Source organism: Anopheles stephensi, chromosome X (genome assembly GCF_013141755.1).
Source record: "Anopheles stephensi strain Indian chromosome X, UCI_ANSTEP_V1.0, whole genome shotgun sequence".
Classification (NCBI taxonomy): domain Eukaryota; kingdom Metazoa; phylum Arthropoda; class Insecta; order Diptera; family Culicidae; genus Anopheles; species Anopheles stephensi.
Genome location: NC_050201.1, coordinates 17,493,118 through 17,520,159, shown reverse-complemented (window position 1 = coordinate 17,520,159; position 27,042 = coordinate 17,493,118). Strand labels below are relative to the sequence as shown.

Genomic DNA, 27,042 nt, shown 5'->3' with positions numbered 1-27,042 from the left:
GTATCGTGAGTGTGTGTACCTTTCTATCGTTGCGCCAAACAAGCGTATCCACGCAGCGTGGTCGCATCGATCGACACTTGTACTCAGTGAGCGTGTGTGAGTGTGTGTGTTTATTTGTGCGTCGTGTGTCACGGTGAGTTATCCTTTTCACTCCTACCGTTGTATCCGGCTCTACCATGGGGGTAGAGCAGGATAATTCTGAGTCGGATCGGGAGGCTGAGCCCTGTAGAGAGGTAAAGAGAAAGCCAGGACGCCCTAAGGCTGCGCCTGCGACCAAAAAAGTGGCCTTAGAAGAAAGGCCATCTACTTCGAAGGCCTCGTGTAGTGCCCCGCTGGTATCTAGTACCCCGCTGGCAAACAGTGCCCCGCTGACCCTGAATGATGAGCCACTATCCGAACACCGCGCGCGTGCTTACCCGCCGTCATGGAAGGGTAAGCCGTTTGTTTTCTTCATGCCGAGAATTAAACAGCTCGATGTTAGGACGATCGCGGCATCATTGTTCCGAAAATACCCAGGTGTTGCCGATGTGTTTCGGATGCGCCCGAACAAGATCAGGGTTGCCGCAAAGGACCGGGCTCAAGCCAACGTCATTGCGGCTGACCCAGATTTTACTGAACACTACCGGGTTTATATCCCCGGTAGTCTGGTTGAAGTGACCGGCGTAATCGAGGACTTCGAACATCCGGAGGAGGATGTTTTGAACTTTGGGGTGGGTGCTTTTCAAGCACCAGACTCACCCAAAGTAAAAGTGCTTGAGGCAAAAAAGCTTTTTAATCTAGACGCCTCATGTAAAAACGAGAAAAAATATATCCCGACCACCTCCCTCCGGATCACGTTTGAGGGAACGGTACTTCCGCAGGCCCTCATTCTTGAAGGCCTCCGGATACCCATCAACCGGCCATACGTGCCGAGGGTTGCCACCTGTTCGAAGTGCAGCCGGATTTGGCATGCCGATCCGTTCTGCACTCGCAAAACTTGCTGCGGTAAATGCAGAGGGACCCATACTACTGAGGAATCCAAAGCCCCGTCCCAACAATGCTTGCATTGTCGGGAGGAGTGGCATGAGGTTGCATTGTGCCCTGCGTATCGGAAACTCCAGAAGGAGCAGACAAAAACTGTAGCCAAGCGGGCACTCGACTCGTACAGCGATGCTCTCAAGGGAGCAAACGCAACGAACCCTTTTGCAGTTTTGGGTACAACAGCAAATGGCGAGCCTAGTCCGACTGCACCCGAACAAGTGCCACTGAGATCGGTAAAGATCATGAGAGTGCCTTACAAAAAGGTACAGCGGAAGGTTCTAAAAACAAAAAATAGACCTTTGGCACCACAGCGCCACGCTAAAGTTTCTTCCCCCGGTCCAAAACGTGACGCTGATCCCAAAACTCCCGCCCCACAAATTGCCAGGAAACAGCCCAAGAAGAAGCGATCTTCTCGGACTGAAGCTCCGGTGGAAAGCCTGGCTTTTCCGACTAAGCCCATGAGCTTCCCGAGAACTCCCACCCCGTCCCTGTCCGAGATCCTTGAGTCCCTTCTTTTGACCCTCAACCTTCCGCAGCATCTGCACATGATCGCAACTTGGGCCCTTCCTTTCCTGAAAGGGATGATCAAACAGTGGCTGGCTCAATGGCCATGCTTAAGTATGATGGTCCGTTTGAATGCTTAATGGCTCCTACGGCTACTATCATACAGTGGAACTGTAGGAGTTTACTTGGCAAGCTAAACTCTTTCAAAGTATTAGTGGGCGAACACAATTGCGATGTGTTTGACCTATGTGAAACTTGGCTATCGGATGAAATTAAATTAACCTTCCCGGGATATAACATAATCCGTGAAGATCGCGTTACTAGGGGTGGGGGGGGGGGGGTACTGATTGGTGTTCGAAAGAGTCACACTTTCACCAGAATACCCACCCCTAGACAAGAAATGATAGAAACTGTCGCAGTTATGGCAAAACTGGGCGTTCTTCACGTGACAATTGCATCCATTTATATCCCCCCGATAGCCAATAATGAAAAGGAAAAAAATTGAAAAGTTCAAAGAGGATCTTGGAAATTTAGCAGTGGTCTTGCCTGGACCGCTTTTGATCCTGGGAGACTTTAACTCCCATGGAATCACCTGGGGAGGCGATAAGGATGACATTCGCGCTCCTATCATCCGAGATATCTGTGACAGATTTGGTTTTTCTATTCTCAACTCAGGAGAGGCAACTAGGATGCAGACACCTCTAAGTAGGGCGAGTGCACTGGACCTGTCTCTATGTCCATCAGCAATGGCCCTGGATTTTAGTTGGAAGGTGATCCAGGACCCTACCGGCAGTGACCACTTGCCGATAGAAGTTTCCTACATCAAGGGAGGATGTCCAGTAGAAGGAATCCCCGTTAAATGTGACTTAACGAGGAACATCTACTGGACGAGATACGGCGAATTTAAAGCCGCTTCGCTTTCACTTGACTTGGAAGATTTGTCTCCTATCAAGGAGTACGAAAAACTTGTTTCAATTATAAACAAGTGCGACCTTGAGGCCCAAACAAGACGCTCCCACCAAGCAAGGACATTTAAAAAACCTCCCACCCCTTGGTGGGACAAGGATTGCAAAGCGGCTTTTACCAAGAAGCGTGAGGCATTTAAAGCCTTCCGGGACACGGGCTCGAGGTCCTTATATGAAACATATAAAGGACTAGAGAGAACGTGAAAAAACCTGTTGAAGGCGAAGAAAAAGGGTTATTGGCGAAGATACGTCAATAATCTAGACCCCGCCACTTCACTTAATTCGCTTTGGAAAATGGCTAGAAGGATGCGAAACAGCAACAACATCAATGAGAGCGAAAGCTTTTCTGGCGAGTGGCTGTATGAATTTGCCTACAAGCTCAACGAGAAGCAACGAGAAGCAACGAGAAGGCAGACTCACTGGCCAAAACAGGCGTTCAACAAGGCGCCTTTTACGAGCGTCCGATCTCGGCCCGAGAGTTTCTTCTTCTACCACAGCAGCTTTTCTTGTCTCGCTGGCAGAGTATGTGGGATGATCTCGGCCGATTTCTTTTCTCGATCTCTCTGCAAGTGTCCCTGCGGCCTTGGTTCGGTGGGCTCTCTGTAGACCGGGCATTCATCGCATGATTTCTCGACTTATGTCAAATCACTTCGCGTTGAATGCTCATCTGCAGCGTATAACTCTGGCTCAGACGAAGGTGTGTGGATGCGGTGACGGATTTCACGATGTGGATCACCTTCTGTGGTCTTGCATGGAGTTTGAAACCGCAGGACGCTCCTTGTTGAGTGCAGTCGAGAGCATCGGCAGACGACCGGGTATAGAAATAAGAAAAGTATTGGCAACTAGGGACCTCGCCTACATGCGGTTTATCTTCCGATTCACCAGAGACAACGGTCTTATCCTTTGATTCCGCAGCCCCAATATCCTTCCAATCCATATCCGCCATTCCTTTTGTTACATGTTGTGTTGTCTTGGTTGTAAATGCTTTACGTTGTGCAACGGGTGATGCGTTGACAGAGCAATTGAATTCGAGGGCAATTTTCATACTGCCGTAAAAAGGAGGCAGGCTTGTTTTTTTTTTGTCTGTAGTAGTGTGCTGCAAGACAGTCCAGCTTTGGTACAGCGGGTCCATCTGTGTTGGCCTTGGGATCGGGAGTGATCGGCGAGTACAGCCTGTTAAACAGTGGAGTCACTTCTGCTGTTGCGAGGTGGGATTCGCCGTTCGTTTTTGGATGCGATGTTGACTTGGTTGATCACGGGCTGTGTCATTGCTGGGCTACTTGGAGAACATTGCACGCAGAAAAATTCATGTTTGTGCTGTCCAAATAACTGTGCTTGTTTGTTTCAGTCCAGACCAACACCACAACACTACAATAGACAACCGGAATAAACCAACCCCCATCGAAGCCATAGCCACAACAATAGAACCGGACCAAGATAAACCTCAACATACATACACATACACAAACAATAGAAATGGACAACAACCACCCATCTTCCGTCACAACCGAGCATGACCGGGATATCGCAAATAATTAGATAAAAATATATTTATAATATACAGATATGGCACTTTAAATTAAAATAAATGTCGACATTCATATGGTCATATTTTTTAATTGACCCAATTTTCACATGTTTTTATTCAAATTTTTGAAAAGAGTTAATCCTTACTTTTAGTTGTTGAATGACTTTCAAATCTAATGAAATATTATTATTTATATAATTATTATTTCATCTAACTAATATATTATTATTTCATCTAACTGAAAATATTACCTCGAACAACTACAAAAGAATGTTTAAAATATATAAGTATAATTTAATAAAAAGTCTGAAATAATTCACCCCCCTCCACTCACGACCTATACTTTTCGCTGCTGAGATACCTTTAATTAAGATAAAAGTTATTCAAAAATATGAAAAATTGTTTTAATAATAATTGATAATAATTAAAAATAATAAATAAAAGAAAAAGATACCCTTTTGCGTAACTCATTAGGCAAGATGAGTTTCCGTAAGTGGGAAGGATCTTATTTCAGACTTTTGCCTAATTTAAAGCTAATTGCAAAATCTAATAATTGTTTCGATTGAAGCTCAACAATGGAGACGCCTGGTAGTTAACAACAGCTCAAGTCGGCGGGAAAAGGAAACAGGTATTACAGTGCGCATCAGAACAATAGGGACATTAGTTTTTTGAGGAGAACTAGAAAGATTGGAGACATAGGTAAAAATGGTGTTGTGCAAAGTTGTAGAGAATAAAAAAATACGTTTTCTCATGTTTGTTTGTATATTTTTACCCACACTAATACAAGTTATAGCTGGTATAACATTACCAGGCTAATGTTATATTTAGATACTTAATAGTATTTTCATCGGGGACTCACTATCAGCTGCTAGTTCTGCTGTCAGTTGAGAACGAGTAGAGACCTTCTTCTAAAACCAACCGTCAATAAAGAAAGACGTGAAGCAACATACCATAACTGGCGTAGTCGAAGCTTTCGAGCGACGAAGTTCACCTTTAGCATCATATTGGAAATCCAGCATATCCAGGGCGGTTCAGCTGATAAACAATTGAAATCATTGGTGACAATCTATCCTCGAAAGGCGAACCCGAGCAACCGGTTTACCCATCTCTGGCGGAATACCAGCGGATTTGTGCTGTTCGATAAGAAACGCTACCACGTAAGACTACTAATAGTTGTGAGTATAAGTGCGTGATAAAAAAGAGAGTGAAATGGAGCACACTATCGCAAATTTGCAAGAGCAAATAAATGAATTAGTTAGAAGATTAGAGATAAAACAAGCATCAGAACAGGTTGACGCCGCGGTTAAATTCACGCAGCTTCCAGATACGTTAAAATATTTGCCAGAATATAGTGGAGATAAAAATACGCTAACCACATGGATAGACACAGTGGAAAGGACAATGAACCTTTGCCACGAGGCTGAGGATAGTGCCGTATACAAAATGTGGTTAGGCCACGTGCGAAACAGAGTAGTAGGTAAAGCAAACAAAGTGCTACTTTTAAAAAACTGTTCACTTAACTGGACATTCATTAAGCAAACATTGAGTGAAAATTTTAGTGCGCATAGAAATCTGTCCAACATTATTTCCGATATTTTGTTGCTTAAGCAAAACGGTTTATCACTAAAAAACTACATCAGTGTGTGCGAAGAATTATATCATGAGCTAAACAGTAACATATACCAAGATCCGATCAATTCAGGACATGAAGCTGCTATCATGCGGGTGTTAGTGATTGCGATAACGAACGCATTTATCGATGGTTTAAGTTACGATCTGCCTAGACTAGTTAGAGCGAGTAAACCCGATACACTCGAGAATGCTTTTCAAGCTGCCAGAGATCTTGCTGATGCACATGTTAGAGAGAGACAAAAGAATCAAATGATGAACAGAAACTTCGAGTACCGTAATCCAACACCGCAACCAAATGAGTTTGTACGAAAAGATATTGTCGAAAAAATGGATGTTGATCCATCTGCTAGGCACTCTTACAACAGTCGCTTAAACCGCAGTACAAAAGAAACGCAAAGAAATAAGCATCAAAACTATTTTAAGTCAACAGGTCAACCACGTTTTCATGTTGAGGAATTAAGTAACGTTGATCAAGAAACAAACAAAAGAAGAATCTATTGATAATTTAAATTTTCACATAGTTCAGCACAAAGCGCACAAAACTTAGGAAATTACATCCCGTACATTAAATTACGAACCACTTGTGGAAAAATATTGAACTTCCTGATAGACACTGGAGCAAATAAGAATTATATCCGCCGAAGCTTGGTTAAGATAGAAAATTGTCGTAGTATAAAATCATTGGTCGTACGCAGTGTGCATGGATTGTTTACATTGGATAAATTTGTAGAATTCAATCCTTTCCCAGGAAACTCTTCTTCGGCAAAATGTAGGTTTTATATCTTTGATTTTCACCCATTTTTCGATGGCCTTATTGGATATGAATCGTTACAAAAGCTTAATTCCACTATCGTAGCGTCGGAAAATACTTTAAAAATCGGCAACGAAATTATACCAATGTATGAGAAACATGCAGAACCGCAAATTATAAATCTTGAAGCTTCTGAAAATAAGATTGTTCTATTACCAACACATTACGAAACCGGTGATTTTTATTTGGACAACGGATTGGAAATTTATCCAAATGTATTTATTTTGCCCAGAATTTATAGATCAAATGATTATTTTGCCAATGTAGTAGTTTGCAACTGTAACAAGTTGAAAGTTACAGTCAAATTAACAAAAGTGTTAGAATTTGAAATTAATAATTTTGAAATTCCATTGAATCACAACACATCAGACATTTGTAATTCGAATCATTCAAACGGAACTTGCAATGAATTGCGCATTAATGGTCAAACTGATCATTTAAACCCAGAAGAAAAAAGAAAGCTTGAAAAATTAATTTTGAGTTATAAAGATATCTTCTTCGTTGAGGGTAATAAATTAACCTTTACCAATGCTATAAAGCATCATATTAATACAAAGGACGATGTACCAGTCTACACAAAGTCATATCGCTACCCTAATTGCCAAAAAGAAGAGGTACAGAATCAAATTGATAAACTGCTAGAGCAAGGCATTATACGACATTCTAATAGCCCATGGTCACCGCCAATATGGATCGTACCAAAAAAGAGCACTGTACAAGACGTTCCTAAATGGAGACTTGTCGTAGATTACCGGAATGTAAACAAAAAAACAATCAGCGACCGTTATCCTATCCCTAACATTACAGATATATTAGACAAACTAGGAAGGTGTATGTACTTTACTACACTTGACCTCGCTTCCGGGTTCCATCAGATAGAAGTTTTTGAAAAAGATATTCCAAAAACCGCATTTAGTGTTGACAATGGTCACTACGAATTTGTTAGAATGCCATTTGGACTGCAAAATGCACCATCCACATTACAACGCGTATTAGATAACATCCTAAGACCTCACATCGGCAAACAATGCCTAGTTTACATGGACGATATAATTGTATTTTCTTCTAATTTACAGGAGCACTTAATTAACTTGAGAGATGTATTTGAGACCCTAAAACAATTTGGTCTGAAAATACAATTAGAAAAAACAAAGTTCCTACAAAAAGAAGTGGCATTTTTGGGTCACATTGTTACTCCCGAGGGCGTCAAGCCCAACCTCGAAAAAATTTCAGTTATTCAGAAATGGCCAATGCCTAAAAACGAGAAGGAGCTTAGGGCTTTCCAAGGAGTGATTGGGTACTACAGGAAATTCATTCGGGATTTTGCACAGATAACGAAGCCATTAACGACACAATTGCGGAAAGGAGAATCGATCGTAACCTCTAAAGAATACATTTCAGCATTTGAAAGATGTAAAGCCATTCTGAGCAGCAGTAGTATTCTGATCTATCCTGATTTTACAAAAACTTTCATTCTTACTACAGACGCTTCGAAGTATGCTATAGGAGCGGTACTTTCCCAAGGGCCCGTTGGAAGCGATAAACCCATAGCTTTTGCTTCAAGAACACTCTCGAAACATGAAGAAAATTATTCTACAATAGAGAAAGAGCTTCTGACAATAGATTGGGCATGTAAATATTTCAGACCATATATTTTTGGAAGGAAATTTATTTTGTACACAGACCATAAACCTCTGACATATGCCATGAATTTAAAAGACCCTCACAGTAAATTAATCAGGTACAAGCTAAGATTAGAAAAATACGATTATGAAATTCGTCATAGGCCTGGGAAGCAAAATGTTGTGGCCGACGGATTATCTAGAGTAAATACTTCTGGTGAAATTAATACTTCCTCATGACGGTTCATTCAGCCGACAGTGATGATGGACAGTTTATACCGATGACCGAACTACGATTGAATTTTTTTTTTAAAAACAAATATTTTGAAATTAGGCGACTGCTGCGAGGAAAATCATGAAGAAATATTTCCAAAAGTATTTCGTTGCACGATTATCAGGCAACAGTTTGACAATGCAGAAATAATTAGAATTTTCAGAGAAAATCTTAATTCAAATAGATTAACTTGCATATTATGTCCAGAAATGTTGATCAGTCAGTTACAAGAATTTTTTCAACATTATTTTTCTAATACGAATCCATCTAAAATAAGAATCACTCAAAAAATACTAAAAGATTTGGTAAACCTTGAAGAACAAAATGATGTCATTGAAAAGACGCATGAAAGAGCGCACCGAGGAGTCGATGAAAATCACAAATCTATTATTCAAAAGTTTTATTTTCCGAAGATGCAAAACAAAATTCGTAGTTTCATAAACCCTTGTAATATCTGTTTAGAAAACAAATACGAAAGGCATCCATATAAAATAAGATTTGCAGAAACACCTATTCCGAGTAAACCTTTGGACATAGTCCATTTAGACATTTTTATATCCCCTCCAAATTTGTTTCTCACAGCAGTAGATAAATTATCTCGTTACGCTATGATAACTCCATTGAAATCTCGTTGTATCACCGACGTTGTATCACCGATCTAAACTAATTACAACTTATGGCACTCCTGCATTAATAGTTTGTGATAACGAACTTGCATTTATATCAATCGAAATAAGAGGATTGTTGCAAAGGTTAGATGTTGATGTTATTTATACCCCTTCAAATCATAGTGAGGAAAATGGGATAGTTGAGAGGTTCCATTCAACCTTAACAGAAATATTTCTATGTGTAAGGCATAAATACAATGATTTATCTGATAAACAAATCTACAAAATAGCTACCACTTTATACAATTCTTCCATACATAATGCGACGAATTTAAAACCAATTCAAATATTTTTTGGAATTAAAAAGGGGAATGAGCGACCAATGAACCTAGAAAGAATTTTAAAACAAAGAAATGAAATATTTGATGAGATCGTGCTTAAACTTAAGAATTATCAAAGCAAGTATCTTGAAAGACATAACAGAAAACGTGAAGAAGATCCTGAGTTAAATAGGAATGATGCTATCGATAGTAAGAGGCAAGGTATTAGAAATAAGAAGAAACATAAATATCAAAAAGTAATTGTAAGAGAAAATAGACGGAAATCATTTATTGATGATAGATACATAAGATTGCATAAAGCAAAAATTAAAAGAAAAAGAAGAATATAAACCTAAGCCTACGTCTACTGAAAATGTTAGAAACTGCGAAAAGTGCTAAAAACTATAAGATTTGTAATAAGCTTAGTAAATTACTAAAAATGTAATCAGCTAGACATAAGGGTATTGCGGCGTTTGTTAATAGTTAGTTTTATTGTAAGATTTTAAAATTCTGTTAACTTTAGTGTTAAATATTGGTCTAACGAGGACGTATGACTCTGCCCCCCTGAGTAGTTATAGCTGGTATAACATTACCAGGCTAATGTTATATTTAGATCACCAACTCACCTTCAACTCACTGTCACCTGCTAGTTCTGCTGTCAGTTGAGCACGAGTAAAGACTTCCTTATAAAACCAACCGTCAATTAAGAAAGACGTGAAGCAGCATACCATAACTTAACCTTAACCTATGTAAGTGTTAGTGTTATAATTAATTATACTAGTTTGTAAGTCAGAATACCCGCAATATAATAAGTGTATTAGTGTAATCCCTACAATAAGCGTTAGTGTAAGTGAACTAGGTTGTACGTTAAAATAAATAAGTCATTCGATAGTCACACCTGAAAGCGGCAGGATCATTCTTATACGATCAATTAGTAAGGGCAGTGAAGTGTAAAATTACTGGTCAAGCTAGGGAAGCGTTAATAGCTGAAGGAAATGAGAGCACGTGGTCATAGATAAAAGAAGTGTTAACGAACTCGTTTGGTGATAAGAGAGATTTGACGTCACACATACAACAATTGTTTTACGAACGTCAGGGAAAGAAGACTCTTGCCGAATATTATGGCAGTTTGGAGGTTCAAATTATGGCAGAAACCAAGATCAAATCAATAACCGCTTCCACTGACGAATTTAAAAATTCTACACCAGCAGTACAGCACTTGATCGGTGTCATTACACTTACACGCTTTATCGATGGTCTCGAGGGAATTTTATCGTCGTACGTTAGGAGCTGTAAACCGAACGATTTATATGAAGCTTATTCAGTATCCATCGAATACACGAATGCATTGTATAGAAGAAAACTAGAACACACTAGCACACATGAGCGGGGAACAAAGAAGTATGATAGTGAAACGCCGTCGAATTCGTACGCTTATCGAAAAAACAATCAAAGCGATAAACCGTGGTCAGATAAATTTAAAACCAAACCTTGGCACGAAAAGAACAGAAACGATGACGTATCCATGCGCACATCAAACTCAAGAATACAAATAATAACACAGAAACGGATGAAAAAACGAACGATAACGAATCAAACAAACTAAATTTTCACATGGTTGTAGGAAAAAAGTCGGACACTTGAAAAATAATAACTTCATTCCATATTTGCAAATTCTTACGACTAAGGGAATACTTAAATTTCTAATCGATACAGGTGCAAACAAGAATGTAAACAAGTAAACATGTAAACTTGGAGAATTGCAAGTATGAGGAAAATATTTTCTTGCGAAATTTGAAAGAAAATCAACGAACTGTTAAATCAACATCTTTCGATATATTTGGTATAAATAGAACAATTAAATTCTACGTTTACTCTTTTCATGATTTTTTCGACGGGCTTATTGGCTATGAAACATTGAAAGATCTTAACGCATTGCTGGATATTCGCAACAATACAATTAAATTAGGACGGAAAGTATTTACACTACATAAAAAAATTATAGGAAAACAATCAGCAACTTTAAATGCACAGCAAACACAATTCATTACAATAGAAACTGAAAGTGATGGGGGTTTTATTATAGAAGAAGAAAGATCATATGGTTCATTTTCCATTTTACCTGGGATCTATACCAGCAAGGAAAATAAAGCAGTAGTAGTACTAAAAAATAATTTAGACAAAAATATTGAGATAAACCTAAACGAAATTGAAATCTCAGAAAACAAATTTCTAGAAAATGAAGGACCCAAAATTTAACCTTATAAGAACTTTGAGATTATCGACGATTCTCTCGCTGAATTTGAGCGTCAAGCGATAAGAAATTTATTTAGAGTAATACCAGAAGTTTTATGCTTCGATGGAGATAAGTTATCCTTCACTCATAAGATAAAACATAAAATAAGAATAGTCGATAACGTCCCGATTTATACCAGATCTTACAAATATCCTAGGGTATTCGAAACTGAGGTACAAGATCAAGTTAAGAAAATGCTTCGAGATGGTATAATTCGCGAATCCATATCTCCATACACATCTCCGGTTCGGATCGTACCTAAAAAGGAAGATTTAACTGGATTGAAAAAGTATCGACTAGTTATTGATTACAGAAAACTGAATGAAAAAACCATTTCAGATAAATACCCAATACCAGACATTACTGAAATCTTGCATAGATTCGGAAGAGCATCTTATTTCTCCACAATAGACCTAGTGGCAGGCTTCCACCAAGCGCAGTTAGAAGAGGACGACATAGAAAAAACAGCATTTTCCGTAAGTTTGGGGAAGTACGAGTTCACAAGGATGCCTTTTGGACTCAAAAATGCACCCTCCACTTTTCAAAGGGTTATGGATACAGTTCTAAGAGGACACATAGGATCATGTTGTCTCGTCTATATGGACGATATAATCATATTTTCGAGTTCATTCCCAGATCACGTTAAAGATATTCGAAGCATCCTTCAAAAACTTAAAGATCCACGATTAAAAATACAAATCGACAAGTGTCTTTTTTCATAAAGGAGGCAAAGACAAGTGTCATTTTTAGGCCACACAGTCACGAAAGAAGGAGTTAAACCTAATACAGACCAAATCGAGGTAATAAAAAATTGGCCAATACCAAAAAATTCGAAGGAATTGAAACAATTCCTTGGTACGCTTGGTTATTACAGACGCTTTATTCAAGACTTTGCCAAACTCATTAAGCCGTTAACCATATTACTACGCAAAGATAATGAATTCGTCTTCACACCCGATAAAGTAAAATGTTTCGAGAAGTGTAAGTCTTTACTGGCTATGGACCCAATATTGGCTTATCCCGATTTTCATAAAAATTTTGTTTTGACAACAGACGCTAGCGATTTTGCCGTTGGTGCTGTACTGTCCCAAGGAGCTATAGGAAAAGATAGACCTTTTGCTTACGCAGCCAGGACTTTAAATAAAACGGAAGAGAACTACTGCACAACAAAAAAAGAATTGTTAGCTATAGTCTGGGCCGTAAAATATTTTCGACCGTATTTATATGGAAGAAAATTTACACTAATAACGGACCACCAACCTCTTATATATTCTATGACAAGTGCAAATCAGAAAATAATAAGATGGAAATTGGTACTAACAGAATTCGATTTTGATATAGTTTACAAGCCAGGAAAAGAGAATATCGTAGCAGATGCTCTATCTCGAATTAAGCCCAATGAAATCGAAGTGAGCAAAAACGAAATCAATGCTAACAACACAGTACACTCGGCTGATACGAGCGATGACCATTATGTACGCACATCAGAAAAATCGACAAATTCGTTTAAAACACAAATTATTCTTCAAATCGATGATGAAAACGAATCTCATGAGGAAGTTTTCCCCACGTACCACAGATTTACATTACGTAGGCCAGAGTATACAGAAAAACACATAATTAGTATATTACGAGAAAAGGTCAATACAAAGGGCATTAATTGCATTCATGATCCAACATCAGTCATACAAGTCGTACAGGAAACCTATCGCAAATATTTTTGTCAATACAAAATGTTTAAACTGCTTTACTCCCCCTTGTTGGTTACTGATGTGAAGAAAATTGAAGACCAAGACGAAATAATCAAGAAAATTCACCAACGCGCTCATAGAGGGATTAAAGAAAATGTAGCGCAAATCCTCGAATCCTATTTCTTTCCAAACATTCTAAAGAAAGTAAGAATCATTGTTAATAACTGTGCAATTTGTAAACGTTGTAAGTACGATCAAAACCGGCTTCAGTTGGTAAAGAAAACAGTCAGCGTAGAAAAACCCTTAGAAAAAGTTCATATTGATATTTTTTTTATGAAAGGAAGGAAAATGTTGACAATCGTTGATGCCTTCTCCAAATTTGCAAACATTATATCATGAGAAACAAGAACTATCGTCGATCTTAAGAAAGCTTTGACAGAACAAATAAGAATTTTCGGGAGACCCAAAGTTATAGTTTGCGATCAGGAGCCGGCATTTATTTCGATCGAATTTATTGGTTTTCTAGAAATTCTAGAAAGAATTCGATTTTAATGACAAAATTAATATCATAGTTGATATTTATAACAATACTATACATTCCGCTACAGCAAAGAAGCCAAGACGAATTGTGTTCAATATAGAAGGAATTACAAACACAGAAGACATAAACAATTCAAAGAACTACAATCAAGTGTTAAAGTTAACCTAAACAAGCAAAACAAGAAAATTGAAAGTAAAAATCAAAATTTAACTGCGCCCCCCGTGTTAGCCGAAGGACGTTTTTGTTAGAGTTAATAAATGAATTACTAAAGATAAGGAACCTTACAAACCGTCGAAAGTTATTCAGAACAAGGACTTTACTTTCGTGGACAATTATAACATAAAAATTCATAAATTTAGGCTTAAGAAAAAAAATTATGTTAGTCTGCCTCCAGCTTCCGTAGCGAGAGGATGCTTATCGCTTGGAAGCGCTCCTACGAGATTTTTGTTAAAAGCAGATTGTTCGATCCCGAACTAAAATAACAACAACAGTGGATCCAGAGCACACAGGCACCAATAAGAACAATAACGAATCCACGCCACACGTGCCGCCGTTTCCATACTCGGCTTCCAAGAAGTCGAACCGCGTGGAGCGCTTTTGTCAAAGCGTTCCAGAAAGTGTGAGCTGCCGTGCGACGAGAAAGTGCTCGTCGCAGAAATTTAGAACACTCGGCTTCTTTTCCGAAAGCTATAAAAGAGGTGTTGATCGCAAAGCGCGGTCATTCTCGATCACACCGCGGAGGGAAGCCAAGCCAATCCAATCGGCTCTTTTCAGAGCCACCTAATAATTGAAAGAGAATATTGGTTTCAACAAAAAAAAAAAAAAAAAAAAACACAACGTAGGCCGTCTTCGGACGTAACATTTGGTGCCGTGACCAGGATTGGCGGGCTTCAGCACTCCTGTGATCCGTGAGTAAAGTGCGTACGTATTTTTTCTCACGCGTTTCGTGTCGTCGCGCAAGTGCGTGCGTGTAACGATTAAGCGAGTTTGTGTCCTCGCGCGTGTACGGGTGTGATATACCACGAGTTCGTGTCCTCGTGTGTATATGTGCGACTCTCCGTGAGTGTGCTTCATCGTGCGTGTGTGTGTGACTTGTCACGAGTTCGTGTCCTCGTGCGAGTGCGTGCATTCTTTTATTCAGCGAGTTTGTGTCCTCGCTTGTGTGGCTAACCACGAGTTTTGTGTCCTCGTGTATGTGATTGTGTTACTCTCCGCGAGTTCGTGTCCTCGTGTGTGTGTGTGACTCTGCAGTTGTGTGTGATTCGCCGTGAGTTCGTGTCCTCGCGTGCGTGTGACTTTGCGCGAGTGTGTTTTCGCGCGCGTGTGTGGTTGCCGCGAGTTCGTGCCCTCGCGTGCCTGTGACTTTGCGTGTGAGTGTAGTTTTTAGTCCAAAATGACCAAGGCGGACAAGCTTAAGGCCAAGCAGGCCAAAAGGCGATCGCTGATTGAGTCTATGCGACGCTCACTGCAGTTCGCAGTGGATTACACCCCCGAGCTACAAGATCAAGTGCCTGATCGTCTTGCAAGATTGGTGAAGTGTTGGGAATGTTTCCAATCGATCCATGAAGAGTGTGAAGAGCTAGATGAATCGGAAAACGCTACCAGAAGCAACGATGATATCCTAGCGCAAACGGAAGATCTATTTTTCGAAACCAAGGCTGCGTTATCAAAGCTAGTGAAAAAGGAGAAAGAAGAGCAACCACGCTCAAAGCTCGTAAGCGTGAAACTACCCACTATATCGTTGCCGGTTTTTAGTGGCGAGGTAACGCAATGGTTGTTATTTCATGACACTTTTGTTTCTCTTGTGCACAACTGTGACGATATCGCACCTATACAAAAGTTTCATTACCTGCGCGCGTCATTGAAAGGGGAAGCGGCAGGAATAGTGCACCCAATTCCCATTTCTTCGGAAAATTATACTGTGGCATGGAAAGCTTTGCTTGACCGGTATGGTAACAAGCCGTATCTACGTAAAATGCACACGCGTGAATTATTTGGGTTGCCTTCCATGATCAATAGTGGTGCGCAAGAGCTTCGACAATTAGTGAGCAAATTCCAGCTGCATATTGACATTCTAAAACAGCTAGGAGAAACCGTTTCGGATGATAGTAGCATTATCATGGAAATTTTGGCCAGCAAGCTCGACAAGGCATCGTTGAAGGCTTGGGAAGAGCACTACGCTCAGGAGGAAGCTTTGTTAACCTATCCTAGCATGACAGCATTTCTGCTTAAAAGAGCGCAAGCGAGTGAGTCTCTAGCGTTGCAGGTAGGAAATCGTGTTAGCTCTTCCAACGCAAAGGTACCAAACCAGAAAACATCTAAAAGGCTTAGTGTCAATGCTGCAAGCATGAAAGGGAACAATGTGGTTCCTTGTGTTTTGTGCTCTAAAGACCATTATTTATGGCAATGCCAAGCATTTCTGGATCTTAAGCCTAAGGATCGACAGAGTGCTGTTAATGGCAAAGAACTTTGTGGCAATTGCCTACAAAAGGGGCATTTTGCAAAATCATGCCGATCAAGATATACGTGCCAGCAATGCAAAAAGAAGCATCACACATTGCTACATTTCGTGGAAGATGCTAAACAGCCCTGTGAAAAAGGTTCGTCTGATTCGAGCATTATGGCAGCTGCGCATGTAAATAGTGTTGATCGTGTATCCAAAAACGTGTTGCTTTCAACTGTGTTGTTGGAAGTAAATGATGCATATGGACAAAGGCATCTCGTGCGTGCGCTGTTGGACAATGGTTCGCAACCTAACGCCATTAGTGAGTCGCTGTGTCAACAATTGCATTTGCCGCGGAAAAAAGTGAACATTTTGATCGTTGGTGTCGACGGAATAGAATCCAGTGCCAATCATGAAGTTCGTGCAAAGGTACAGTCGCGCGTTACCAACTATTCGGCGGAAATGGACTTCTTAGTGTTGCGAAAAGTGGCGTGTGATACTCCATCCCACGAAGTCCCAGTGCAAAAGTGGAATATACCTGCATCATATCCTCTCGCAGACCCGCATTTCTGCACGCCCGGTCGTATCGATATGATTATTGGAGCAGAGTATTTCTACTCACTATTGTGTGACGGTAGATATAGTCTACCAAACAAAGGCGTGCTGGTCGAAAGTGTTTTCGGCTGGATTATGACCGGTGACATTCCTGCTATATCGAGTGATGCGGTTCGGTGCAATGTGGTAGCCGTCCGTCCTACGATCGAAGAACAATTGGAGCGATTCTGGAAGATCGAGGAACTCCAGGTGAGCGAATACTCTTTTGATGAAAAGGAGTGTGAAAGGCATTTTCAACAAACCGTTTCGCGTGATGGAAGCGGCCGTTATATTGTTCAAATGCCCAAGCAGCCCAACTTCAAGGAAATAATAGGTGAGTCGAAAACCAATGCATTGAAAAGATTTCACCTTCTTGAGAAAAGATTGTCGAAGGATGCTTGCCTCAAAAGCCAATACCACGACTTCATGCAGGAATATTTAGACCTGGGGCACATGGCTGTTGTTTCTGAAAATCAAGAAGAAAAAATCGGTGCATATTATCTTCCACATCATCCGGTGTTGAAAGAGTCCAGTTCTACTACGAAACTGAGAGTTGTTTTCGACGCCTCTGCTAAAACTACGACTGGAAAGTCATTGAACGAAGCTCTGCTAGTTGGTCCCGTGGTTCAGGAGGAGTTGCTAACTTTAGTAATTCGTTTCCGAAAATATCGTGTAGCTATTGTCGCTGACATAGCAAAGATGTACCGACAAGTAACAATGCATCCAGATGATCGGCATCTGCAACGTATTTTATGGAGATTTGACAATGCTCAGCCCATCCGATCATACGAACTAAGCACAGTGACATATGGCTTGGCACCCTCAGCATTCTTAGCAACACGCACATTGTTACAGTTTGCTCATGATGAAGGTAAGCAATACCCCAAAGCCAGTGCCGCTGTGAAACAAAACCTGTATGTGGATGATCTACTAGCAGGAGCGGGAAGTATTGCAGAAGCAAAAGAACTGCGTGATCAACTCAATGCTCTTCTCGAAAAAGGTGGATTTTGTCTTCGAAAGTGGTGTTCCAATTCGCTAGAGGTGCTAGCGGATCTCCCTGCAGAACTTCTTGGAACACAATCCGCCATAAAGTTTGAAGCTGAAGAAAGCATCAAGACACTGGGCATTTGCTGGGAACCCGAAGCAGATTCATTTCGTATGAATGTCTCTATTGAAAACAAGTCCACTATTCACACAAAACGCAGTATATTGTCATCAATAGCTCAACTCTATGATCCCCTCGGTCTTATTACACCAGTGACTATACGTGCGAAAATCATCATGCAACAATTGTGGTTGCAGAGCTTGGACTGGGATGTGCCAGTTCCTCATAAGTTGCAAGAAAAGTGGACAGAATTTCTGCAACAAATAGCAAACTTAGCACAATTTCGCATAGCTAGGTTTGCATTCATACCAGAACATCAGCATGCAGAGCTACATTGCTTTGTTGATGCTTCTGAAGTGGCCTATGGTGCATGCATATACATCAGATCAATCGACAGCAACGGTTCAATATGCATAACATTATTAGCGTCGAAATCAAGAGTGGCTCCACTGAAACCTTTAACAATTCCGCGATTAGAGCTGTCTGCCGCCTTGCTTGGAGCTCGACTCTACCAAAAGGTGGTGTATGCATTAGACACCAAATTCGACGAGTGTTTCTTTTGGTCTGATTCAACTGTTACGCTTCAGTGGCTCAAGGCAGCTCCCAGAACATGGAAACCGTTTGTGGCCAACCGGGTAGCTGAAGTACAAGACATAACACATGGTGCGCAGTGGCAACATGTCTCCGGAAAAGAAAACCCAGCCGATATGATCTCTCGGGGTATATCAACAGTCGAGCTTCTAAACAGTGATCTATGGAGAAATGGTCCCTCGTGGCTTGGCGGAGTCAAATCATCTTGGCCTTCTCAACACTTCGGCGAGAAAGGTGAAACAGAGTTGGAGAAAAGAGCCATCGTTCTCACGGCTCAAATTGCTGAGACGGATCTAATCTTCAAGCGATTTTCATCGTTTCAACGGCTGTTAAGGGTTTTTGGATTCTGTGTTAGATTCATCAACAATATTCGCAAGCGTGAACCAAAACAGTTTTCGTCTTCGTTAACAGTGAAAGAGTTACAGTCGGCTAAAACGATCCTGTTCCATATGGTGCAAAGAGAAGTGTTTTCAGACGATATTCGCGCTATCACAAAGGGAAAGTGTCTAACAAAGAGCTCATCCATTCGATTGTTGAATCCATTCCTCGATTCTTGTGGATTATTACGCGTTGGTGGCCGGTTGCGTGAATCAAATATGGCATTTGATGGGAAGCATCCAGTTCTTTTGCCAGCATTTCACCCATTTACGCGTCTTTTGATCAGGGATCAGCATCATAAAACATTACACGGTGGAGTTACAATGACCCTTTCGTCCCTGCGTGATGAAGTGTGGATTCTGAATGGCATGCGGGCCGTTCGTAGTGTACTTCGAACCTGCTATCGGTGCATAAGGGCCAATCCAGTTCCAATAGCACAACCTATTGGTCAGCTACCAGTGTCACGTGTTACGGTAAACGAAGTGTTCGCTTGCGTTGGAATCGATTACTGTGGACCGTTTTATTTGCGCCCAACACACCGTAAGGCAGCTTCTCCCAAGTGTTACGTGTCAGTGTTTGTTTGTATGAGCACAAAGGCTGTTCATTTAGAACTCGTTAGTGATCTGAGTACCCCTTCTTTCTTAATGGCGCTGGATAGATTTGTGGCCAGAAGGGGCAAGCCGAAGCATTTGTATTCCGACAATGGCACTAATTTCGTAGGTGCCAAACATGCCTTGCACGAACTATACGTTCTTCTTCAGCGTGACAGTGAAAAAATCAGTGACTATATGGCCAAAGACAGTATCCAGTGGCATATGATTCCACCTCGCGCTCCCAACTTCGGCGGCTTATGGGAAGCTGCAGTAAAGGTGGCAAAAACTCACTTAGTACGTCAGCTTGGTGCAGCTCAGTTGGCTTACGAAGCTATGATTACTATCTTAGCAAAGATAGAAGGCCATATGAATTCCAGACCTCTTGTCCCCCTTTCACAAGATCCTAATGACCTAGAGGCGTTAACTCCTGCACATTTTTTGATGCTCAAGAAACCACAAGTAATTCCCGAACCTGAACTATCCCATCTCCCGCTTAATCGCCTGTCGCAGTATCAGCTTGTTCAGAGATATGCCCAGGGTTTCTGGCACCGTTGGCGCAACGAGTATGTGAAGTCGTTAAACGGTCATCGCAACGTCAAACGGAGCATTCAGGAGCTGAATGTAGGTGATTTGGTGATAGTGAAAGACGAGCAATTACCAGCAGTGAAGTGGCCTTTGGCGCGTATAGTGGAAAAACATCCTGGACCAGATTCAGTGACACGTGTCGTGACTCTTCGTACAGCGAATGGGATCATCAAACGTCCAGTTTCCAAAATTTGTGCATTGGAGTGTCATCAGGAAGTGTAAATTTTGGGAAATGTATTCCCAAAAGGTGGCCGGTATGTTCGATCCCGAACTAAAATAACAACAACAGTGGATCCAGAGCACACAGGCACCAATAAGAACAATAACGAATCCACGCCACACGTGCCGCCGTTTCCATACTCGGCTTCCAAGAAGTCGAACCGTGTGGAGCGCTTTTGTCAAAGCGTTCCAGAAAGTGTGAGCTGCCGTGCGACGAGAAAGTGCTCGTCGCAGAAATTTAGAACACTCGGCTTCTTTTCCGAAAGCTATAAAAGAGGTGCTGATCGCAAAGCGCGGTCATTCTCGATCACACCGCGGAGGGAAGCCAAGCCAATCCAATCGGCTCTTTTCAGAGCCACCTAATAATTGAAAGAGAATATTGGTTTCAACAAAAAAAAAAAAAAAAAAAAAAAACACAACGTAGGCCGTCTTCGGACGTAACACAGATAGTGATAATTTACCTCGAGTGCGATTGCGTAGCCCACGAGCTAATCGCGTGCTAATCGTTGTTTACTTCTTTCTCCGACTTTCGCTCGGAGTTTGTACTATCGATCGAGCGGCGCTTAGCCCTGATCGACGTTTGTGTCTAGTGTTGTGAGTGTGTGTACCTATAGATCGTTGCGATAAGCGAGCGTATCATCGCTGCGTTGTCGCATCGATCGACGTTGGTAGCCAGTGAGTGTGTGTAGGTGTGTTTGTTTATTTGTGCATCGTTCCCCACGGTGAGTTTTTTTCCCCTCTTCCTAAACCTTCCGTTGTGTCCGGCTCTACCATGGGGAGCAGGAAGAGTCCGAATCGGATCGGGATGTTGGGCCTTGTAGGGAGGTCAAACGCAAGCCAGGTCGCCCTAAGGCCGCCCCAGCCACGAAAAAAGTGGCCCTGGAAGAGAGGCCTTAAACATCGAAGGCCTCGAGCAGTGCCCCGCCGGCAAGCAATGCCCCGCTGACCCTTAACAGCGAGCCGCTATCGGAGCATCGGGCTCGTGCTTACCCGCCGTCATGGGAGGGTAAGCCGTTTGTTTTTTTCATGCCGCGATCCAAACAGCTCGATGTAAGGACGATCGCGGCACAGCTGTTTAAGAAATACCCGGGCGTTGCCGATGTGTTTCGGATGCGCCCGAACAAGATTAGGGACACCGCAAAGGACCGGGCTCAAACCAACGTCATTGCGGCTGATTCAGATTTTACGGAGCACTACCGGGTTTATATTCCCGGTAGTCTGGTTGAAGTGACCGGCGTAATCGAGGACTTCGATTATCCGGAGGAGGATATTTTGAACTTTGGGGTGGGTGCATTTCAAGCACCAGGTACCCCAAGGGTTAAAGTTCTTGAGGTGAAGAAGCTTTTCAAGCTTGACCCCTCAACAAAGGATGAAAAAAATATGTTCCGACCTCCTCCCTCCGGATCACGTTTGAGGGAACGGTACTTCCGCAGGCCCACATCCTAGAAGGCCTCCGGATACCCATCAACCGGCCATACGTGCCAAGGGTGGCTACCTGTTCGAAGTGCAGCCGGATTGGGCATGCCGATCCGTTTTGCACTCGCAAGATTTGCTGCAGTAAATGCAGAGGGGCGCATACTACTGAGGAATGCAAAGCGCCGTCCCAAAAATGCTCGCATTGTCGGGAGGAGTGGCATGAGGTAGTATTGTGCCCTGTGTACCGGAAATTCCAGAAGGAGCAGAAAAAAACTGTAGCCGAGCGGGCGCTCGACTCGTACAGCGATGCTCTCAAGGGAGCAAACGCAACGAACCCATTTGCAGTGCTGGATAACACAGCTGCAAATGGCGAGGCCAATCAGACTGCACTCCAACAGGTGCCATTGAGATCGGAAAAAGTTCTGAGAGTGCCTTACAAAAAGGTACAGCGGAAGGTTTTAAAGACGAAAAGTAAACCTTTGGCACCACAGCGCCACGCTAAAGTTTCTTCCCCCGGTTCACAACGTGACGCTGATCCCAAAAGTCCCACCCCCCAAATTGCCAGGAAGCAGCCCAAGAAGAAGCGATCTTCTCGGACTGAAGCTCCCGTGGAAAGCCTGGCTTTTCCGACTAAGCCCATGAGCTTCCCGAGAACTCCCACCCCGTCCCTGTCCGAGATCCTTGAGTCCCTTCTTTTGACCCTCAACCTCCCGCAGCATCTGCACATGATCGCAACTTGGGCTCTTCCTTTCCTGAAGGGGATGATCAAACAGTGGCTGGCTCAATGGCCATGCTTAAGTATGATGGTCCGTTTGGATGATTAATGGCTCCTACGGCTACTATCATACAGTGGAACTGTAGGAGTTTGCTTGGCAAGCTAAACTCCTTTAAAGCATTAGTGGGCGAACACAACTGCGATGTGTTTGCCCTCTGTGAAACTTGGCTATCGGATGAAATTAAATTAACCTTCCCGGGATATAATATAATCCGTGAAGATCGCGTTACTAGGGGTGGGGGGGTACTGATTGGTGTTCGAAAGAGTCACACTTTCACCAGAATACCCATCCCTAGACAAGAAATGATAGAAACTGTCGCAGTTAAGGCAAAACTGGGCGTTCTTCACGTGACGATTGCATCCATCTATATCCCACCGATAGCCAATAATGAAAAAGGAAAAAAATGAAAAGTTCAAAGAGGATCTTGGAAATTTAGCAGTGGTCTTGCCTGGACCGCTTTTGATCCTGGGAGACTTTAACTCCCATGGAATCGACTGGGGGTGCGATAAGGATGACATTCGCACTCCCATCATCCGAGATTTCTGCGACAGATTTGGGTTTTCGATTCTCAACTCAGGAGAGGCAACTAGGATGCAGACACCTCTAAGTAGGGCGAGTGCACTGGACCTGTCTCTATGTCCATCAGCAATGGCCCTGGATTTTAGTTGGAAGGTGATCCAGGACCCTACCGGCAGTGACCACTTGCCGATAGAAGTTTCCTACATCAAGGGAGGATGTCCAGTAGAAGGAATCCCCGTTAAATGTGACTTAACGAGGAACATCTACTGGACGAGATACGGCGAATTAATAGCCGCTTCTTTTCTCTTGACTTGGAAGATTTGTCTCCTGTCAAGGAGTACGAAAAACTTGTTTCAATCATAAACAAGTGCGCCCTTGAGGCCCAAACAAGGCGCTCCCACCAAGCAAGGACATTTAAAAAACCTCCCACTGGGGACAAGGACAAGGATTGCCAAGCGGCTTTTACCAAGAAGCGTGAGGCATTTAAAGCCTTCCGGGACACGGGCTCGCGGTCCTTATATGAAAAATATAAAGGACTGGAGAGAACGTGCAAAAACCTGTTGAAGGCGAAGAAAAAGGGTTATTGGCGTAGATACGTCAATAATCTAGACCCCGCCACTTCACTTAATTCGCTTTGGAGAATGGCCAGAAGGATGCGAAACAGCAACAACATCAATGAGAGCGAAAGCTTTTCTGGCGAGTTGCTGTATGAATTTGCCCACAAGCTTTGTCCCGATTTCGTTCCTGCGCAAAGCTTTACACAACATGCGCCTGGTAGTGACCCCAGGATGGATTCACCGTTCACAATGGTAGAGCTATCACTTGCTCTCCTATCAAGCAAGAATTCCTCCCCAGGTCTGGATCAGATTGGTAGCAAATTGCTTCAAAATCTGCCCGACATAGGGAGGAAGCGTCTGTTAAGTATTTTCAACAATATGATGGAGGTCAACAGCGTCCCGCAAGAGTGGAGAGAAGTGAAAGTTGTCACTATCTTGAAGCCTGGCAAACCGCTGTCAAGACACGACTCGTATCGGCCAATATCGTTACTGTCGTGTCTGAGGAAACTCCTTGAAAGGATGATTCTTTTTCGGTTAGAAGAATGTTTGGAATCGAACAAGCTTCTCTCAAATATCCAGTTTGGTTTTCGTAAAGCCAGGGGTACTAATGACTGCTTAGCCCTTCTGGTTACAGAAATAGAGCTTGCTCGTGTACGCAAGCAGAGCATGGGATCTATTTTCCTGGATATACAGGGGGCATTTGACTCAGTATCACCATACAAGCTGAGTCAAAAATTAGAAAATAAGGGGCTGGATCCAAAGTTCAATAACTTTCTGTTCAACCTTTTGTCGGAGAAAGCTATGAGTTTCAACAATGGTCATGTGCAACTAAAGCGGACCAGTTTCCATGGACTAGCACAAGGGTCCTGCTTGAGCCCCCTGCTATATAACTTCTATGTTAGCGAAAAAGATTCTTGTCTAGCACCAAACTGCAGCATTAGACAATTGGCTGACGACGGCGTCATATCATTTGCAAGCAGGGACGCCGCCGAAATACAACTGGCTTTACAAACCACTTTGGACAACCTTGCCGAGTGGTCTGAAAACCTTGGTATCAAGTTCTCTGCAAAGAAAACTGCGATGGTAGTCTTTTCTCCTTTCAGCGACACGACGAAAAACAGGGAGAAAAGACTATTTGACCCGAAAATTGATGTCTTTTTGTACGGTGAAAAGATATAAACTACCGACAATTTTCGATACCTTGGTGTTTGATTCAATTCAAGGCTAAACTGGAGTACACACATCACCCATCTGGTGCAAAAATGCAGTAAAAGAATCAACTTTCTAAGGACAGTCACAGGATTCTGGTGGGGCGCACATCCATCAGACGTCCTGCGACTGTATAAGACAACGGTACTATCCGTATTGGAATATGGCAGCATATGTTTCCATTGGGTATCCAACATGCATATCCTCAAATTAGAGAGGCTACAGTATCGTTGTCTTAGACTCGCACTAGGGAGCATGAAATCAACATACAACATGTCCCTAGAAGTGATGACCGGAGTGATGCCGCTGAAGCTACGTTTTGAAATGCTGTCGCTTCGCCTTCTAGTCCGTTCTTCAGTATCAAATCCCTTGATCGAAGAAAATTTTAAAGCGCTTCTAGAGACAGGTTCTAAGAGCAAGATCTTGAAGATCTACGAAGATTTTGTTGCCCTACAAGTGCATCCTAGCGCTCTACAGGCATTAAACCGTGCTGCCCTTCCTGAGACCTACAGTTCCCTTTTAACAACAGATTCCTCGTTGCACGAGGAAATTAAGACCATACCGAATGATCTTCGCCCGATGGTAGTTCCGGGCATTTTCAGGGATAAGTATGGTCATTTAGACCAAAGAAGCCAGTATTATACTGATGGATCATCCTCTAAGGAAGGCACCGGCTTCGGCGTTTTTAGTGAGTCCGCCGAAGCATTTTTCAAATTGCGGGAGCCGTGTAGTGTCTACACCGCAGAACTAGCCGCAATCTTGTACGCACTATTGATTATAGCAGCGAGACCTTCAGATCAGTACTTCATTTTTACAGATAGCCTTAGCGCTATTGAAACACTAAGATCCCCGAAGGCTGTTAAGAGTCAGGATTTCCTTACCATGAAAATCATAGAATAGCTTGACTCCATGTTCGACAAGGCGTTCAGGATTTCGCTAATTTGGGTACCTTCTCATTGTGAAATTCCCGGCAACGAGAAGGCAGACTCACTGGCCAAAACAGGCGTCCAACAAGGCGCCTTTTACGACCGTCCAATCTCGGCCCGAGAGTTTCTTCGTCTACCACAGCAACTTTTCCTGTCTCGCTGGCAGAGTATGTGGGATGATCTTGGCCGATTCCTTTTCTCGATCTCTCCGCAAGTGTCCCTGCGACTGGAAAGAACCAACACCCATCGAAGCCATTCTCACAGCAATAGAACTAGAATAAAACACATCACACACACACACACACACACACACACACACACACACACACACACACAAACAATAGAAATGGACAACAACCACCCACCTTCCCTGCACAACCGAGCATGCCCGGGATATGGCAAATAACAAAGAGGAAATGCCTTTTTAATTTTCTTTAATTGTTTTTTGGGTGAATTTATTATTCACAGTCATCATACGCGTTGATGACAATACGGCGTTTGACCGTAATAATAAATAAATAAATAAAATATTATTTAAATTATTTTAAATTATTATTACAACAATTTTTCACATTTTTGATTTTTTCAACTTTTAAATAATTTTAAGATAACAAAAATTGCAAAAATGAGTTATTATGAGTGGAGGGGGGGGGGGAGGTGGTGCATTTATTCAGACTTTAGCAAAAAAAACAACAGTTAATTATATTAAACTTGAAGATTAGTAAAAATTTGCTTAACAGATACAATCACATATTAGTCTGTCATAATACAAATCTTCCGTTTTTGACAACTTGTCTTTCCAATTTGTAACAGATAATCAGGACTATAACCACAATCAAAACACTAGCATCGAAAGCAACGCGTGTTGATGTGGTATCAAATCCGATGGATTAGAAAATCGGTCTACTACGATCAAAATATTTGTTATACATTCATTTTAAAATGAGCGACAATCTTTTAGAGGACGAACAAAACGTATTATTCGCGTGATTGTTTTCTGTAACATTAAGCTACACGAAAAAGAAGCTGAATTCAGTCGGATGAAAAATGGTCGCATTCTAAACGAGTTCAATAAATCAAACTATCAGCTTTATGTTTCATTTGGTGCAAAATTTATTGCGTCTTAATTAACTTCGTACGCCATACATAACTGAATTTCTTTGCACGTATGACAAATATAATGATTACATGACAAAATGTCGATTATTACAAGCTGCTTCTATCCCAATCATACTAATATGAGTAGCTCCATGTAGTTTCATCTTATCGACTTCCATGATTACATTTTATAATTATTTCATATGTTTATCTTTAGAATA

At 41.9% G+C, this 27,042-nt stretch overlaps 2 protein-coding genes across 3 annotated transcripts in view; both read left to right on the top strand.

Annotated features, from left to right (window-relative positions):
• LOC118512517 (dopamine receptor 2) overlaps positions 1 to 27,042 on the top strand; it is a 456,086-nt gene that overhangs the window by 133,485 nt on the left and 295,559 nt on the right. The window lies entirely within an intron of this gene.
• LOC118503941 lies at positions 14,251 to 20,323 on the top strand. Its single transcript, XM_036037859.1, has 2 exons — positions 14,251 to 17,183; positions 18,957 to 20,323. Exons 1-2 carry the CDS (start codon positions 15,206 to 15,208, stop codon positions 20,321 to 20,323), a joined length of 3,345 nt encoding a protein of 1,114 aa, XP_035893752.1. The 5' UTR covers positions 14,251 to 15,205.